At 42.2% G+C, this 16,688-nt stretch overlaps 1 protein-coding gene across 2 annotated transcripts; it reads right to left on the bottom strand.

Moving 5' to 3' along the window:
- Positions 1 to 669: 669 nt before the first annotated feature.
- On the bottom strand, positions 670 to 15,087 carry PHETA1 (PH domain containing endocytic trafficking adaptor 1). Of its 2 annotated transcripts, none has more exons than XM_083158418.1 (3): positions 14,801 to 15,087; positions 3,643 to 3,738; positions 670 to 1,644 (listed from the first exon to the last, which is right to left on the bottom strand). In XM_083158418.1, exon 3 carries the CDS (start codon positions 1,622 to 1,624, stop codon positions 821 to 823), a length of 804 nt encoding a protein of 267 aa, XP_083014544.1. In that variant the 5' UTR covers positions 1,625 to 1,644; positions 3,643 to 3,738; positions 14,801 to 15,087; the 3' UTR covers positions 670 to 820. The 2 variants fall into 2 exon arrangements, with proteins under 2 accessions (XP_083014544.1, XP_083014545.1); XM_083158419.1 differs by having other exon boundaries at positions 14,881 to 15,087.
- Positions 15,088 to 16,688: the final 1,601 nt, after the last annotated feature.

The following is a 16,688-nucleotide window of genomic DNA, read 5'->3' as shown; positions in this document are numbered from 1 at the left end:
TATATGTATAAAATCTGTCACCTCCTTCCTGCTTGGGGCATTAGATGCTAATGACATGGAGGAGAAAGGTTCTCTTCAGAAAGATGTCCGCGGTCTCTGTGCTTATATCACAAGGGAATGGCGGGTCCAGGCTGACTCTTTCTATGAAGTTTAAAAATATCTAGATTTTATTTAGTGTTTAAAAAAAGAATTGTAAAAATAGAAAAATGGACAGGCCTTATATAATGGTGCAATTGCTTTCAGCTATTCTGGAGTTCCATTTCATATTAAAAATATTGAATTTTACTTTCAAGTGTGTGGCAGCTGTACCTAGAAAAAAAAAGATATATATATATATATATATATATATATATATATATATATATATATATATATATATATATATATATATATATATATATATATATATATATATATATATATATATATATATATATATATATATATATATATATATATATATATATATATATATATATATATCGATGACCCGGCACTCCAACAATGAAACGGTAGTGGCCCTGGTGCCTTCTCTGTAGCCTGGACGGCTACTCAATAGCAGGGTGATCCGGTAAACGGAGGGGGTGGAGCGGCACTCAGATGGACTTAAATCTCACAGAATACAGCAACCATTGCTGTATTCTGTGAGATTTAAGTCCATCTGAGTGCCGCTCCACCCCCTCCGTTTACCGGATCACCCTGATATATATATAAGAAAAATCACAATGGGATTTAGGATTCTGGGTCCTCATTGAGGAACTGTAGGGATTCGTCATGCGACTGACCCAGCCAGCCACTACTCAGTTTTCCCACTCCTAGTTTATGACTGTTTATGGAAATGTTCAGCCCACTGGGTCTGGAGTTCCCTCATTTCTACCCCATAGAAATCGTGCAGCTTTGAGAAGTCGGAGAAGACTTTATCTGGCTCATCAGAGGTGCATTCTTCACCCCCGCCGAAGCCAGCCTGTACCGTTTTATCTGGCTCCAAGGAGCTGCTCTTGGCATGTCGTCTTGGGGGAGCAACTAAGTTTTCCGTTGTGTCTTTACATTTTGGTCCATTTGTAATGGTGCAGCCATTGGGCAAGTCATTAGAAGTGCTGTTCCATAAAGCGCAGCCATTGTCCTTAGTAAGGGACTGATCCGTCACACTGGGCACAGCCTGGATCACACTCCGAAAATTGGGATTTGGATCTACAGAACCCCGAGTGCAGCTAGATGAGGTTTGGCATTTCTGTAGTTCAGTAAGCTGTTCCTGCAAATCCTTTACCACAAGTCTAATGTATTCAAAGTTTGCTCTGGAAAGAGCTTTTACCCAGGATTCCATAGTAATATGGCTATCAGCAGCCAGAATATAGGCACGGGATTTGGTATAACCAAACCGAATTGCAAAAGCAAACTCCTCAGTAGACTCGCACAGCTCCACTCTGCACCCTTCCAGTATAATCACTCCTACTGGCTCTTTACTGTCCTCGTTGTCATAATAAAAGAGCATGTTACCCTTCAACACAAACCAGCGCTTGTGATATGAAGCATTCCGTTCACCCTTTTTATACAAGTAGCCGCTTTTGTCCACCGGTGACTTGCAGGAGGCATAATACACCAAGTTCCTCTCATTTAGCTTCATGCCTTTTCTGGTCTCTGGCACTTAAATACACAAAATAAGATCAAATGTTATTGCAAACAACACAAAACTTCCTGGATACAAAATGCAAAAGCAAGTAAACTAATTATTATGTCCTCAATGTCAGAGAGCTTCCCCTAGGCATGTGCAGTGACTGGGTAGACAATTTCTAGTGCGACAGTGACTAAGTCGACGACAAATGTTGACACCTTGAAATGGTCAACATACCCAAGGTTGACACAAGCTTTTGGTCAACATGGGTTTTTTTCCAGCCAAGTGGGCAAAAAGTGGGAATATAATTGTGTGCCAAGCACATGGGGGCACTATGCCCGAAGCATGGCATGTCAGCAGACACCAAAAAATGTGGACCTTATTTAGGTTGACCATTCCAAGGTCTCGACCTAGACATGGTCTACCATGGTGGTGAAGGGTTTGGAGACTTGGTAGCTTTGAAATTAAAATAATGTATCCTAATTTGGGTTTATCTTAATTTTATTTATTTATAAAAACCCGCACAGGAGCACACAAAAATCTAGGTTTACAGGCGATGTAAATGCTCTAAACTGGGCTGTGAGACCGGGATTTAAACCTGCCAAAGGTTTCGGGTTTGAACACTGGTTCAACCAGGATCACTGCAATGGAAAAGCTGGCCCTGGGAGATCCTGTCACCTCCCAGCGCTTGCTTAGGCCACGCCTCTGGTGACGTCACCCGCCCGGCATCATGCCGGATAGTGTAAAGGAGATCAAAAGCCTGGTCGCCCCCAGGTTGGGGCCGTGTCCAAAAACCCGGGTGCGACCCAACTTTTAGGTGTAAAAGGGGTATAATAGATCCAACCAAAATTGATTAAATAGTTGCTGGCCAGACAGTTACCACTGGAAATAGCATACATTGGGGCAGATGTATTAAGCTTTAGCAAGAGATAAATGCAAGGGTGATAAAGAGAGATAAATGCCCAGCCAATCACCTGCTAACGGCCATGTTACAGGCTGTGGGCAGATGTATTATAGCGGCGCATAGCGCACTTTCTGCTTCACCTTATTAATGAGGCGAAGCAGGAAGGGACATCGACAAGATGTATTAACATCTTGTCTGCCGAAGCGGGGGAGCGCAAACTACCCCCGTCTCCTGGAGACAGCGCATCAGTTTACACTGATGCGCTATCTCCTACCACCCAGCTGGCTGGATTAGGCATGTTCGGGATCTCGCTACTCACGTGAGATCTCCAGCACAGCCCAGAGCCAACAGCTGTGCCAGCACTGTCCCTGATGTGGAGACAGGGCTTCACCAGCCTGCTGCTGGTGAAGCCAATAGCAGCAGGGGGCAGAACAGTCAGCGATGGTGACTGTTCATACAATCGGCCTCCTATCATTTAGATAGCAGTGCCGATATAGACAGGGGCCTGTCATTTACCGCACCCAGGCTCCTTCATACAGGGGGAGAAGCGGTATCAGTGCACATAACGTGCGCTGATACCCCTTCTCCCCATAACGAACCGTCACACATCTGCACTTGTGTTTGAAAAAAAAGTCAGTAAGGAGCTGATTGGCTGGACATTTATCTCTCTCTATCACCCTTGCATTTATCTCTTGTTAAGGCTTAATACATCTGCCCCAATGTATCGAAGTATTGGCAATAAAGGAAACAACTACAGAATCTTCTGACTGCTGAAAGTTCTCTCTGGTAACATGTTTTGTTCTGGCTGTTGTTGATAATCAGTAAAATAAATATCAGATTCCAGTAGGTAGACATATATTAATGAGATTTGATTGAATACAGCAGCGTATCAACCGCAGCCCAAACGTGAAAATAGCCCTGGCTACTGAGGTAAAGGGAGTGATCCTTTCTTTTTGTTCAGTCAGTAACTACTAATTATAAAATGAAAGTATTAAAAGGACAGAGCCCAAGCTAATATACATGGTAATATAAGACAGTGAGTTGGCATCCCATCTGTTAATACTTCCTGTGCTGATCTATAAAAATACTTATTTAGTTTCATTTTCACCAAACATACAGTACTCACCAGCAAGCTCTGGGGAAGATGAATGGATTCCTACACCAGCGGCCTGCTCAGCTATCCATCGCTCATCTCCAGTGCTTACATAGGCTCTTCCTAACTCTGACACAGCAAAACAATCCATTAGATATCAGAATATGCTGCGTGTGCAGATGACTCTGTACAGTTTATTTTGTTATTACATGTTGCAAAATGTAACACTGCACAAGTGCCGGAAATGACTATAATGTAACCTGATTGGATACAATAACAATAAAATAGACCGTGACCTCTGAACTACTGTAAATGCTCCAAGCAGTGCAAAGACTTACAATGGCTAATATACATAGTATTCTTCATCAGTGTTTATATTACAACATATTCATACAGATTATCGTAGACTATTATATAAACGCATACCTGTAATTTGCTGGTCCACAGGTGCCTCTACTCTAACAATACATTATATATTTACTACTTAAGCTGGGTACACACTAGATCATTGTCTGAACAACTGGAAAGTGAAATTGTTCACATTGTCCAATGTGTGCGCACTATCGCATTGCATTTTCAGATGGTCGTGCATGCAGGTCAATCTGATATCGGCAACAATTTCAGCATATTTCAGCAAAAAATTGCACGCACTACCTACATATATAATTAAGGACAAGACTACCACAATATAGAGCAATTATTTATAAGATTGCAGATTGCACAGTGTGTACGCACTCTTATCGTTTGTCTAAGAGTTCAAGGGAAATCAGGACAACCATCGTCTGCATTTGTCCTTAAATTACATAATCAGGCTTTGATGATTTGTCATGACCTCATGTGACGCCGATATAAATTGAAACGGGCAGGGTCTTGGTGTGAGGAGGAATGGATGGGTTAACTAGTGTAAGGAGGAGGGATCAAACCAGCAAACAATAGTGATGTAAGGTTCATGTAGGAAGATTCTGATGTTAAACCTTCCTAGATATAAAACAATGCTCATATATCCATCTTGTTTAAATTACATATTAATTGTTTAATTCCATTTATTTTGCAGTGTGGAGTATTGGGTTTTGCGGCCTATCTTATATAAGTTTAGTTGTTTGAGCCAGAATATAAACTATAATATAAATATAAACTATAATTATGATCATTCGCTTCACATAGTAAGCCAGATGTAAATGTTTTGTCGCGCTGGCAGCCACTGTTTAATTGTATCTCCATTTGGGCACATATGACTGCAGATTACTTCATTTTAGCTTGTACCCCTAGAGCAGGCATTCCCAACCGAGGTCCTCAAGGCACACCAACAGTGCAGGTTTTAGTGATATCCAGGCTTCAGCACAGATGGTTTAATCGGAATCACTCAGATACTAATTAAGTGACCTGTGCTCAAGCCTGGATATCACTAAAACCTGCACTGTTGGTGTGCCTTGAGGACCGTGGTTGGGAATGCCTGCCCTAGAGGGTGGCAAGCTGAAATGTGCGAAAAGTCACCCATTTGGCACCCAAACAGGACTTTTTGCATCATGCCCATTAGATTGGTCGGGTTTTCCCGCTATGTGCACCTAAATCAGACTTTAATGGGTGGAAATGGTGCGATAATAGCAGGATTTGAATATCGCTCCGCGATCTCCCGTCATTTTAAACGGGAGATCGGGCACAATAAAACATTTAAATCCGACCCCATAGTTTGTACAAATATGTGCATTACGTGCACATGGAAATTGTTACAGAAACTGCCATCTGAGCTCATTAATACAATCACATCAATTTAACGGGATTTGGATGTTCTGTCGACACCATATGGTGATAGAGGCAGATTCTGGTTATTCTATGTAGCTTCATATACGCCATTTTGTATGGATCATATATGTAATGTATTGTGTTTCTCATTTGAGAGAGGCAGATTCTGGTTATTCTGTGTAGCTTCATATACGCCATTTTGTATGCATCATGATGTAATGTATTGTGTTTTCTACTATTTCTAGTTTAGTTTGGTCTAAAAGAATGTTACCTTGAAAGTTACTCGTAAATCCTTTATAATTGGCACAACGTTTATCTGTGTTTCTGGCTGTACGCCCAGGAGATGTGGGGGAACCAGATTTCAGTAGTGATGTGAACAAGCTAGGGTGTGTCAATTAGTTGTGATTTGTGTATATTTATGGAATGCAATTATATGTGTGAAACCCATTATGTAATAGATAAGAAAATGAATATATGTGAGCTTTAGGCTATTAAAAACTCAGAACATCGTTTTGACACTCCAGAGTGTGTGTCGATTTGATTATTCTCCTGCTAGCAGTAAAAGAACACAGGTTTATGATCAATTCCCGGAGACTAAGGACAGGCAGTTGTTAGAATCCCATCACAGAAGGTTCAGGATGGGGGAACACCTCTAACATTACATGGTGCCGAAACCCGGGAAAGCCAAGCAATTGGACGGAGGAATGACCAGTATCTGACCAGAGATCCCAACAAACGTCAAACCGCGGTAAGTAACAAATTGATAAGCGATTTTCGCCAATTGTTACTTGACGTGTCTTGATATCTCTGCCAGAATACTTATTTCTCTCTCTGATTCAAGCGCTTCTCATATTGTCCTGCCTCCTTGTCTCAGGGAAAATGTTATAAGGGAAAATGTTGAATATTGTCTGATTGTAACGTTTGTTATAGTGATAATTGTTGCCATACAGTAGATTGTATTTGTGTTTTATGTTTACAAAGATAGAGGCAAATTCAAAATGATAAATGTGTGATGTAATAGATCTTGATAGTTTTTTTTTGAGATCACAAAGTTCAGATAGTTGTAATTGATGTGATGGTAGTTTGAAGTGGTTTGTGACAGGCAGGGGAGAAGAAAATTGTATATTTATAACCAGAACAGAAAAAGATGTAACTGGTTTTAAGAAAGTAAATGGTCACCAATACCCCATATACGGCATAAGAGCATGTGTCATTAAGAGAAGGAAGGTATAATAAAAAGAGACGAACCAGGCAGAATCTTTTGTCCATACTCTACTCATTATGTATAGCTGATCAGTTAGTAGGAAGACTGTGAAGCGGAAGGCATAAAATGATTATAGGTGTCATATAATCAGCAGGAAAGAAGTAAACTGTAGTGACAGCAACCCATTTTTCAATAATTAATACAGTACTGAAAAGTGGTACTTGGATTATTATTATTTGTTTATTTTAAATAAATTTTTTAAAATTAAATTCAAATAAAATAGTATTAATAAGTTGAGAAGGCAAAATGGGAACTTCTAATACCAAGGGTGGACGCACCCTTGTAGAAATAATGAGAGAAGAGGTAGGTCCACATGCAGTGAAGGATATAAGGAAGATTTTCAAAAATGGAAAATTTCCTCCTGAAGGACAATTTGATTCAAAGAAATGGAAAAACTTCCGGCAATGTAATATTGTAATAAGACAGAAAGGAAAAACAGACATGGCACACATGGGTATTGGCCAGTGAGAAATAAGAAGAAGAAAATAAGAAAAAGCAGAATAAAGACAGTGTGTCTAGCGACCACAACCCCCCCATATACAGAATAATCCTGCCCCATCACAGAACCACAGAAATCCACCTCCATATGAACCAGAAATTGAAGAGATTGGACACCCAGAGATTTTAGTGGCAGAAGGACCCCCACTAATATACCCAGTTATTATGACTAGCCCCGACCGCACAAGCATAATGGACAGTGAAGAAAATATTTGCCCATCATGTGGTTATCCTGTCCCTCGCATGTTGACCAGATTGCAGCCACATAATACCCCAGGGGCAAGGAAGGTTTTTTTACTGAAACCAAAGAAGGAACTTTGCAATTATACCCAGTTTGCACGTATGCTTATGTAAACCCAAGAGCAAGACAAGATAATCAACCACCCTTTCTAAGAAGAGAACAGTACATACCCTTTTCTGTCATGGAAGCCACAGCAATCATAAAAGATTGTCCTGACCCATACAAAAGCCCTTTTCAATTTAGTGTGTATATGGAAACAATGTCTGACCTACACACAGCAGCCTGGGTGGATGTGGCCCAAATATGTAAAAGTAAGCTCTTAATGTCAGATCTACGGGACATAGAAAATACAGAAGCAGCTGCAGCAACAGATTACCATGGTCAAATTGTGGAAGTAGCAGCAGAAGTTAGAGAAACTGAAGACAGTGGGACCCAGTTCATCCAAAGACTCAAGAGATGGTGTTACAATCGTAACCAAAGATGCATCGCCAGCACACCAGCCTACAGACCAACTAATGGACACAATGGAAGCTCTGGAAGCCCAAGAAAAAGGAAAAGGAGAGGAAAGGAGCAAGTCCAAAACAAGTAGTCATTGTGACCGAAGTACCAAAAGTATGTAGCACAGAGGGAAAGAAGAAATATTGTGAGTTCATCCTCTGGAAAGTGCTTCTGGTAACAGAAATCCGTTCACATGAAACGTCACTGTAAGCAATACAAGTCCTACATGGAGAAGAGAAGAAATGGCCCCAAAAATACAAGACCAACAAGCTCAGACTGAAGTTTGGGCGCCCCAGTCAAGAACATTTATGCACTCCCCTCACAAAAGCAAAGCAATGGAAGGTTTTGTGAACAACACTCTACCAGGGGGAGAAGAGATCTTTTGTTTACTCGATACTGGGGCGAGCAAAACAGTGATCAGAAAAGAGGATATTCCACCTTCCCTCATTACAAACAGACCAGTAACAGCTCAAGAAGAAGTTTACCTGAACAAGATAAAGAAGATGCATATTCAGGTGCAAGGTCACCCATAAGAAGTACCAGCAGAATTCCTAGTCTCACCTATATGCCCAGTGAACCTGTTGGAAGCAGATCTAATGCAAAAACTACAAGCAAGCATACTGTATCGCGGGGACAAGATTGTATTTCAAACTGCATTGAAACCCCAAGAATACAAGCAGATACAAGCAGCTGTCCAGATATTCCTCTTGCAAGAACCAGCAGAGAAGACAGCATTTGAATCTGTCACATCTAGGAGTTCCAGACAAGGTATGGGCAAAAGGGAAGAACGATGTAGCAAAGATGAATGTACAGCTGATCATCAAGCTGAATACCGTACCAGTAGCAATATGTCAGTATCCTCTAAGCAAGGCACAAAATCAAGCTCTGGGTACGCAAGTGAAGAAGATGGAAGAATTTACAGAGGCCGTCTACGATACTGAAGAAAGGGGGACCTCTATACCCCCATGAAACCAATTGTTACAGTATGTGGATGATCTACTCATAGCCACAACCACCAAGGAGAAGTGCGAGGAAGAAACAGTAGCACTACTCATATTCCTATCGGAAGAAGACTGCAGGGTAACTCAGCACAAGTTACAATATGCACAAGAAAAAGTCATATTCCTTGGACACTGCATCTCACAGATTACCAGGCATCTCACCACAGAGCGAGTGAAAGCAATCCTAGACGCCCCATTCCCAGACACCTTAAGAAAGAAAAGGGCATTTCTAGGTTTAACCTCGTATGTAAGAGACTGGATACTGGGATCTTCAGCCCTCATGCAACCCCTCTATGATGCAACCAAGAAAACAGCAACCCAATCTGATGAGGAAAGACAAGCCCAAGTGGAAGCAGTTGAACAGATCAAACAAGCCAGCTGCAATACTAAAGGAAAAATGTGCTGATGTCGTTCTAGATCACACCCTCATCATTCAAGTTCTACATGCAGTGACAGAAATACTGCAACAAGCTTCTACACGGCATTTGAGTTCTGCCAGACTCACCAAGTATGAAGTAGCCTTGCTATCTGCAAGCAATGTGACTATCAAGCGATGCACAGTATTGCCACTCTACTACCTATTGATTATGGACCTGACGGTCCAATAGAAGGGAGAGTAGAAGAAGATACACATACCTCAAAAGTGGAAGAGGAGGAAGATACCTCGAGACCTATAATACATGACTGTGTATCATGATGAAACAAGAAGTGCAACCTGATTGGAAAATTGAAGAAAAACCAATTAAAAAATTTTTTTATTTGACACCGATGGATCCAGTTATTATGTGGATGAACACCGATATGAAGGATATGCAGTGGTATCCACAAATGATGTCATGGAAGCAGAACCACTCCCAGCCGGTACCTCAGCCCAAGCAGCAGAACTAACAGCTCTGACAAGAGCCTTGGAGATGGCTGAAGGACAGTCAGTGAATATCTACACGGACTCACGTTATGCCTGGGGTGTGGCACACGACTATGCATCTATATGGAAAAGAAGAAATTTCCTTACTACAACAGGAAAACCCATCAAGAATGGAGAACTGATCCAGAGATTGACCAGAGCCTTACGATTACCAAAGCAAATGGCAGTCATAAAGACAAAGGCACACACCAAGGAAGACACAGAAGAAGTAAAAGGGAATGCTTTTGCAGATGAACAAGCAAAGAAAGCAGCTGTAAAGGAGAAGAAAACAGCTGGAATATATGTCCAAGAGACAAAGGCAGAAATTAATATGAAGATACTCATCAGACTACAAGAACAAGCAAAGACAGAACACAAAGTATGGGAGAAGATGGGAGCCCAGCAATCCTGTGTGGGTCTTTGGAAAAAGGAAGGAAAATGGTGCCTGCCAAGAACACTATATGCACCTATGACTCAAGTAGCCCATGGACCAGACCATAAAGGCAAAGAACAGATGACTAAGACAGTCTAAGAATATTGGCTGGCTCCAGGCTTCTTTGTGGCAACTAAGAACTACACCGACCAATGCTGGATATGAGCAGAAAACAACCCAGGAAGACGAACCAGGACAAGCATGGGACACATGCCAAAAGCATATTTTCCCTTTCCAAAGACTCCAAATAGACTACATTCACACGCCTAAATGTGGCACGTATGAGTACGCCCTAACTTGCACAGATATCTTCAGCAGATGGCCTGAGGCTTGGCCAGTATCTAAAGCAAATGCCCTGACCACAGCCAAAAAGATAATAGCTGAAGTAGTTGCAGATATGGGGTACCAGAAGTAATAGAATCAGACAGAGGTAGTCATTACACAGGAGAAATAATGCAGAATATTATACAGGCCCACAGGTCAGTGCCCAAATCAAGAGACTTTAATGGCACTCTGAAACTAAAAGTCCAAAAAGCCATACAAGAGACTGCCAAAATATGGGTAGAATGCTTACCCATGGCCTTATTTGCAATAAGAACAACTCCAGGATATGAGATCCTATTTAGAGTTAAACCAAAGATAGGATGTTATTTTTCCCAAGAATTACAGTTTAAGCATGGGAACATGACAGCATATGTGAAGTTTTTAAATGAATATTTAACTGATTTGCATTTTTAAGTTTTGTTTTTTTTAAGTAACCAAAGCCCAGAACCAGAACCCCATGCACTAAAGATTGGAGATTGGGTCTATGTTAGGAGACACGTGAGATCTTCACTGGAACCAAGATATGATGGTCCGTTCCAAGTGTTGCTGACGACCCCAACCTCAGTGAAAGTGTTTGGAAAAGAGACGTGGATACACTCCTCCCACAGTTGAACACGAACCAGATCATTTACCCACGCAAAGTTAAGTTGTCAAAATGATAACGCACCTCAGGCCAGACCATCTGCCCTGGTGGAAGGTAATATGTATCTCAACTGTGTTAGCGTACCATAGCCAGAGTAATCCCAGAAAAACTAGGGGTAAAAGACGCCATGGAAGCAAAGTTCCCGAACAGATTAAATAAGAGAGAATTCAGGGAAAGACAGTCATCATAAATCTTACCACTCCCTGTTTAATACTGGTTTGGGTACAATGGTAGGGGTAACTATAGGAAACGTATTTACTATAGGGACCGCAGGGACCACTTTCAATGACAGACAAGTTAGTGACCTAGCCAAATTACTGGATAATATAACCAGGATATATGATGATACTTTTGACCTAGTACTGGAGGACATAAAAATGGTTAAACAAGAAGTTAGGGCTCACCGTATGGTACTAGACTACCTTACCGCCAAGGAGGGGGGTTTGTGCCTGATAGTGGTAGAAGCTAGCTGTAATTACCTCAATCTCTGACTCCATAGAGGAAACCATTGAACAGTATATAGATATTGTCAAAACTCTTAAAGAGGAATTTGCAGAACAGCACAAGGGTAATTGGTTATTCGCTGAGGATAGTTGGTTCAGTTGGCTAAACCCATCCAATTGGTATAAGGGTATAGGAGGATGGTTTATGGGAATACTTTCATGGTTAGCAAAAATTATATGCGTAATTCTGCTTTTCTATGTATTAATCAAGCTTTGTTTGTATTGTTTTGCATGTACTGCCAAGAAAATTAAAAACCACAATAAGAGAGCACAGAAAAAGAAAGCTGACAAAAACAATGATCATCACAACATTCGTTTGATCCGTTGTCAGTATGATGATGCTGAAGCCATGGATAAAGCTGTGAAAGCAATCTACCTAGAAAGAGAACAAGAACCTGTTTAGTGATCCATGTGACAGCGACCTGAACTCTCTGTCTGTGCGGGACAGCATGTTGCTTTCCATATGCTCAGGGTGGGCCCATGGGAATAGAACGTACTTAATCAGGGCATCGCCTGGTCTGATTGGCAGAGAGGCTCAGGGCAAATAACGTATATTGTCCCTAAATAGAATCAATAGAAGGGACTGATAGAGGCAGATTCTGGTTATTCTATGTAGCTTCATATACGCCATTTTGTATGGATCATATATGTAATGTATTGTGTTTCTCATTTGAGAGAGGCAGATTCTGGTTATTCTGTGTAGCTTCATATACGCCATTTTGTATGCATCATGATGTAATGTATTGTGTTTTCTACTATTTCTAGTTTAGTTTGGTCTAAAAGAATGTTACCTTGAAAGTTACTCGTAAATCCTTTATAATTGGCACAACGTTTATCTGTGTTTCTGGCTGTACGCCCAGGAGATGTGGGGGAACCAGATTTCAGTAGTAATGTGAACAAGCTAGGGTGTGTCAATTAGTTGTGATTTGTGTATATTTATGGAATGCAATTATATGTGTGAAACCCATTATGTAATAGATAAGAAAATGAATATATGTGAGCTTTAGGCTATTAAAAACTCAGAACATCGTTTTGACACTCCAGAGTGTGTGTCGATTTGATTATTCTCCTGCTAGCAGTAAAAGAACACAGGTTTATGATCAATTCCCGGAGACTAAGGACAGGCAGTTGTTAGAATCCCATCACAGAAGGTTCAGGATGGGGGAACACCTTTAACAATGGTCAACATGCAAAATATTTTACGTGTTAATACTTTACCATACACAGGGACTACAATTGGGAATAGTAAGAATAGCAAACAAAGCGAACCATGTGCTGGTACATTTGCACACTGAGGGCGGAATTCAGTGCGGCCGTTGAGGGGGTTAAACAGCAGGGATCACCGAAAACAAGTGATCCTCGCTGTTTAACCCCCACGCTGGCCACTCACCCTATTCTATGTTCCGGGGGAACCCTCGCTGTCAGAATGTGGTGAAAACTCCCCCAAATAGCAAGGCTCCCTTATGCAGGGAGCCTGCTGCATTTAGCCGCGAGCCTCACTGTTTTAGCGGCCACATACGCTGTTTCTCCATTGCTACAAAAACCGAGCGAGGGGAAAATGGTGTGTGAGTGGGGGGGTCAGTTGAATACTGACCCTACGAGCTGTGACAGCGAGCAGGCAGCACTGCTCGCTGTCACAGCTCGCAGAAAGCATTGAATACACGCTGAATTGGGGGGCCAAATGCTCAGGTGACACAAAAAAAGTTGACCTTTTCCGTGTTGACCTTTTGATGTCAACCTACGGACTGTTGATCTAGACACGGTCCACAATATGATCCATAGCCTTTTTTAAACTACACAGTACCTACTGGCAGACAGTCCCCCCATGTTCCTCAGCATTCTGAATGCCACTTAAACGATCATCTCTAAGAAGAAATCATTGAACCCTATGGAGTTTTGCAAAGGCCATTTACGATAAAAAATAGAACAGTAGAAAAGCAGCAGAATGTGTACAAAAGTAGATTTTAACATTTGGATTGGGATCCAAAAGATGATTAAACCTATCATTTACATTGGGTTTCATGAAGCTCTTAACAATTTAGCAGTAACAATTAAAATGATAATTACTTTTATTAAATTTACCACAATTCCTTACTTCCAGTTTCAATGATATTTTTTATATATGCAATGAACACACCAAATCTCATCTGAGAGAACCATCTGGGTGCTTGTTATGTACTGGGTCACAGAAATTATACAGAAAAGTACATGGTCCAAAGGTTGTAGGTGTAGCTGGTTAGAAAGCTGCACCTACAACCACAGAGTGTGGATAAAAGCCAGAAACATAGTAAATACATTCAATATGCCAGAAACCATATCAATTGTATTGAAAAAGCCAGAAATCATGTAAAGTGTATTGAAATGCATTTTCTAGGATTTTCTAATACACTTTACATAGTTTCTGGCTTTTACCATCTTCACATTATACTTGTGATTTTTTCTTGAAACAAGGATTTGAAACAAGGATCCCCATGGGTCTGCCTCATGGGAGGAAATATAATCCAGATATATAAATAGATGTATTTGATACACTAACACGGTTAAAAGGAAGTACATGATTTAAAAAGGACTACCATGGAGCATACAGCTGATTCTCAGTCATTATTTGATTCCCGTCCAAAAAAATAAAAAAACCTAGCACAAGAAGGCTAAAATAAATAAAAAAAATAAAAAAAACCTAGCACTAGCCCCCCTCTGTGTAATGCTCCACACCTGAGGCTGGTTCTACTCTACTTGCTGGGAAGATTGTCTGGAAATGTCTGTACAATTACTAAGAACTAATGTATCATTTGTTTTACTGACACATTGTCATGAAAAAAATATCAGTATCAGTGGTATGTGAATAAGTGGTATTTTTACCTGTAGTCAGTAAATTTACTGACAGGTTCCATTCCTTGCTAAATTTCCGGAATCCTGTAAATCTAGTGTATGCTCAACATACATGGCACACTAGTCTACTCCAGTGTCTGATACTAACTTTTTTTAGTGCTTACACACAATTGTCGCACACACATACAAACACACCCATGTAAACACACTACAGAAACACACAACCTCCAGGCAGAAGAGATATCCATCTACATCAGCAAGAAATACAGTACATTGTGCAATCTACAGGGCGGGACTCAGTCATACATACATTTACTTTTGTATAAATTATGTTCCAGTTGCGGTGTGCATGCTGTAGTAGGTAGTAATGCCAGAGAGTATGTTACATACACAGTGACCAGTCCTCGGGACAATCAGCCGCTGTCAGTCTCCTATGTATCATCAGCCAGAGAATAGCAGGTGAGCAGCACTTCTCCATTGTCTGCCCTCTTTTCCCATTGTCCACATATCACACTCGCCGCTACAGTACTTCTCTCTCAGCACATTTCCACCACCACCCGGGACAGGAAATGGATCGTCCACAGAGATCCCTCCCTCCTCCCCACAGCAGCTGTCACCCCGCCCTGCAGCAGTGGAGTGTGCCTGCGTGTCCTTCACAAATATACAAGCATCAAGCAGCTCATTTTACAGTGGGGCGATGTTTCTCGTGTACCTGGGTCCCTCCAATGGTCCTTATTCTGAGGTGATTATGGGACTATACACTATAGTAGGGATGACCATCGACTATCAATGTCCCCAAAACATCGATGGTTGGGACCTAGTGCTCGATGTTTTGCGCATCGATAGTGGAGGGTCGAATAGTTTTATGCCATCGATGAATGGCTTATGATGGTATAGGTTGGGGGCGCGAGCGCACTGTGTGCGGCCTGCCACGCCGCGAGGTGCGCGCATTCGCAAAAGAAACTGGATGGATGGCTAAAGTTTCTTCTGCTCATGCACGTACATTCTGGCCGAGCGAGCCGGCCACAGCGACGTGACGGGCCGTCCCATTGCTGTGCAGCAAAGCTATAGTAGGAACCATCGATGGTAGGTGGTAGAATGTTTTATAGCCATTGATGGTAACCATCGATGGGAGATGTGCCGATGGCTGTCCCTACAGGCACACTAAAGCCCCATACACACTAAACGAGGCACCTGCCAACGCTGATATTGGTGGCGGCGGGGATCCATGCTTACACATTACACAGCCAGGAAGGGAGCAATGGCAGGGGTTTGGGGAGGGGGAGGAGTGACGGCCTGAATGGCGGTTGTTAACGAGGACCTCCCTTTCAGAGTACACACTAGACCAGTGGTAGCCAACCCTAGCCCTCGAGAGCTACCAACAGTTCACAATTTCCAGACAACCTAGCTGCAGCACAGCTGCACTCATTAATCACTGACACATTTTAAAAGATACACAGATGGAGCTAATTAGCTCACTTGTGATTCTGTGAGGAGACCTGCAACACATGTAGCTCTCGAGGACTAGGGTTGGCTACCCCAGCACTAGACCATATTGTGAACAATATCGCTCAGTGGCCCGTTTATTGAAAAAAAAAAATATGGTACTTGTGTACTAGCCGGGCACCCAATTAGCATACGTATGCAGGCATAAGCTAGCTATGCTGTCAGTGTAGTCCAACGGCTGCCTAGCGTAGCTAGCGCAGTGACTCCGCGGCAGCCCGGCTCTGTCCCCGGCGCCCATGGCTCTGTCCCCGGCGTCCATGCCAAGTCTAGTGAGCACCTCTCACACAGTGCCAGTAACCGCCACATCCCCTGCGCTGGCGGACGCCGGCGGAGAGGCACTCCGGCTGTCTGAGACGCAGGTGCTTCTCAGTAATTATTAGCACGTGCGCCTCATGCATACAGGGGGTATGCGGGTGCAAGTGTGTCCTATGGACAATAAAGGAGGTATTTTCAAACCCCCACTATCCACGCCAGCCCGAAGCGCCACACTTTTTACAATCAAGTCGACGTGGATAGTGGGTTTATGAACAGGTCGGGAGGACGCGTAACGCGTCCCCTCACAGGGCTTGCTGCGCTCACCACGCTTCGGGGTGGGCGTGGATAGTGGGGGTGTTTCAGGAACACATTCACGCCTGCCATATTACACATCTGAGACAGTAATGACATCATGTGTTAACTGTTAACTGGATTTT

The sequence above is a fragment of the Crinia signifera genome, chromosome 1 (genome assembly GCF_055691185.1).
Source record: "Crinia signifera chromosome 1, ASM5569118v1, whole genome shotgun sequence".
In the NCBI taxonomy this organism is placed as follows: Eukaryota; Metazoa; Chordata; class Amphibia; order Anura; family Myobatrachidae; genus Crinia; species Crinia signifera.
This window is presented reverse-complemented; position numbering and strand designations above follow the sequence as displayed.